The sequence below is a fragment of the Myotis davidii genome, unplaced genomic scaffold, assembly GCF_000327345.1.
Source record: "Myotis davidii unplaced genomic scaffold, ASM32734v1 scaffold845, whole genome shotgun sequence".
Lineage (NCBI taxonomy): Eukaryota > Metazoa > Chordata > Mammalia > Chiroptera > Vespertilionidae > Myotis > Myotis davidii.
The window spans coordinates 1,517,553-1,517,922 of record NW_006296223.1 but is presented as its reverse complement, the minus strand read 5'-3'; the positions used below and the strand labels follow the sequence as shown (position 1 = coordinate 1,517,922).

The 370-nt window shown below is 71.1% G+C and overlaps 1 protein-coding gene across 1 annotated transcript in view; it reads left to right on the top strand.

Moving 5' to 3' along the window:
- Nucleotides 1-370, top strand: part of ODF3B (outer dense fiber of sperm tails 3B) — a gene marked incomplete at its 3' end in the record, with an annotated part of 1,043 nt that continues 673 nt past the window's right edge. Inside the window, exon 1 of the mRNA XM_015568723.1 lies at nucleotides 1-366. Within this exon, the coding sequence (XP_015424209.1) occupies nucleotides 296-366 (71 nt within the window). The remainder of the gene's footprint in view (nucleotides 367-370) is intronic.

The window sequence follows — 370 nt, the reverse complement described above, 5'->3', positions numbered from 1 at the left end:
CACACACACTAAACTCACTCAGTTTGGGGGTGGGGGTGAAGAAGGCCTCGAAGCTGGGTCCCTACCCTGCGCCCCCCACAGAACTGGGATACCCCACCACACACACACACACACCCGGAGCTGGGGTAGCCCCCCCCCGCACCCCCTCCCCAGAGCTGGGAAAGCTACTGTGTTTTCCTGGCGCCTGGGAGACGGGTGGGGCCCCGCCTGGCTCGCCCCTGGAGTTGCCGGGATGTGTCCCCGCCCCCCACCTTCTGTCCACAGGTGCTGCGGGCCGTAGAGCACCCACCGCGCCATGGGCTCGGACCTCTGGGTCGGTCCCTGGCGACCGCACCGGCCCCGCGGGCCCAGCCGGGCGGCCCCGCGGCCC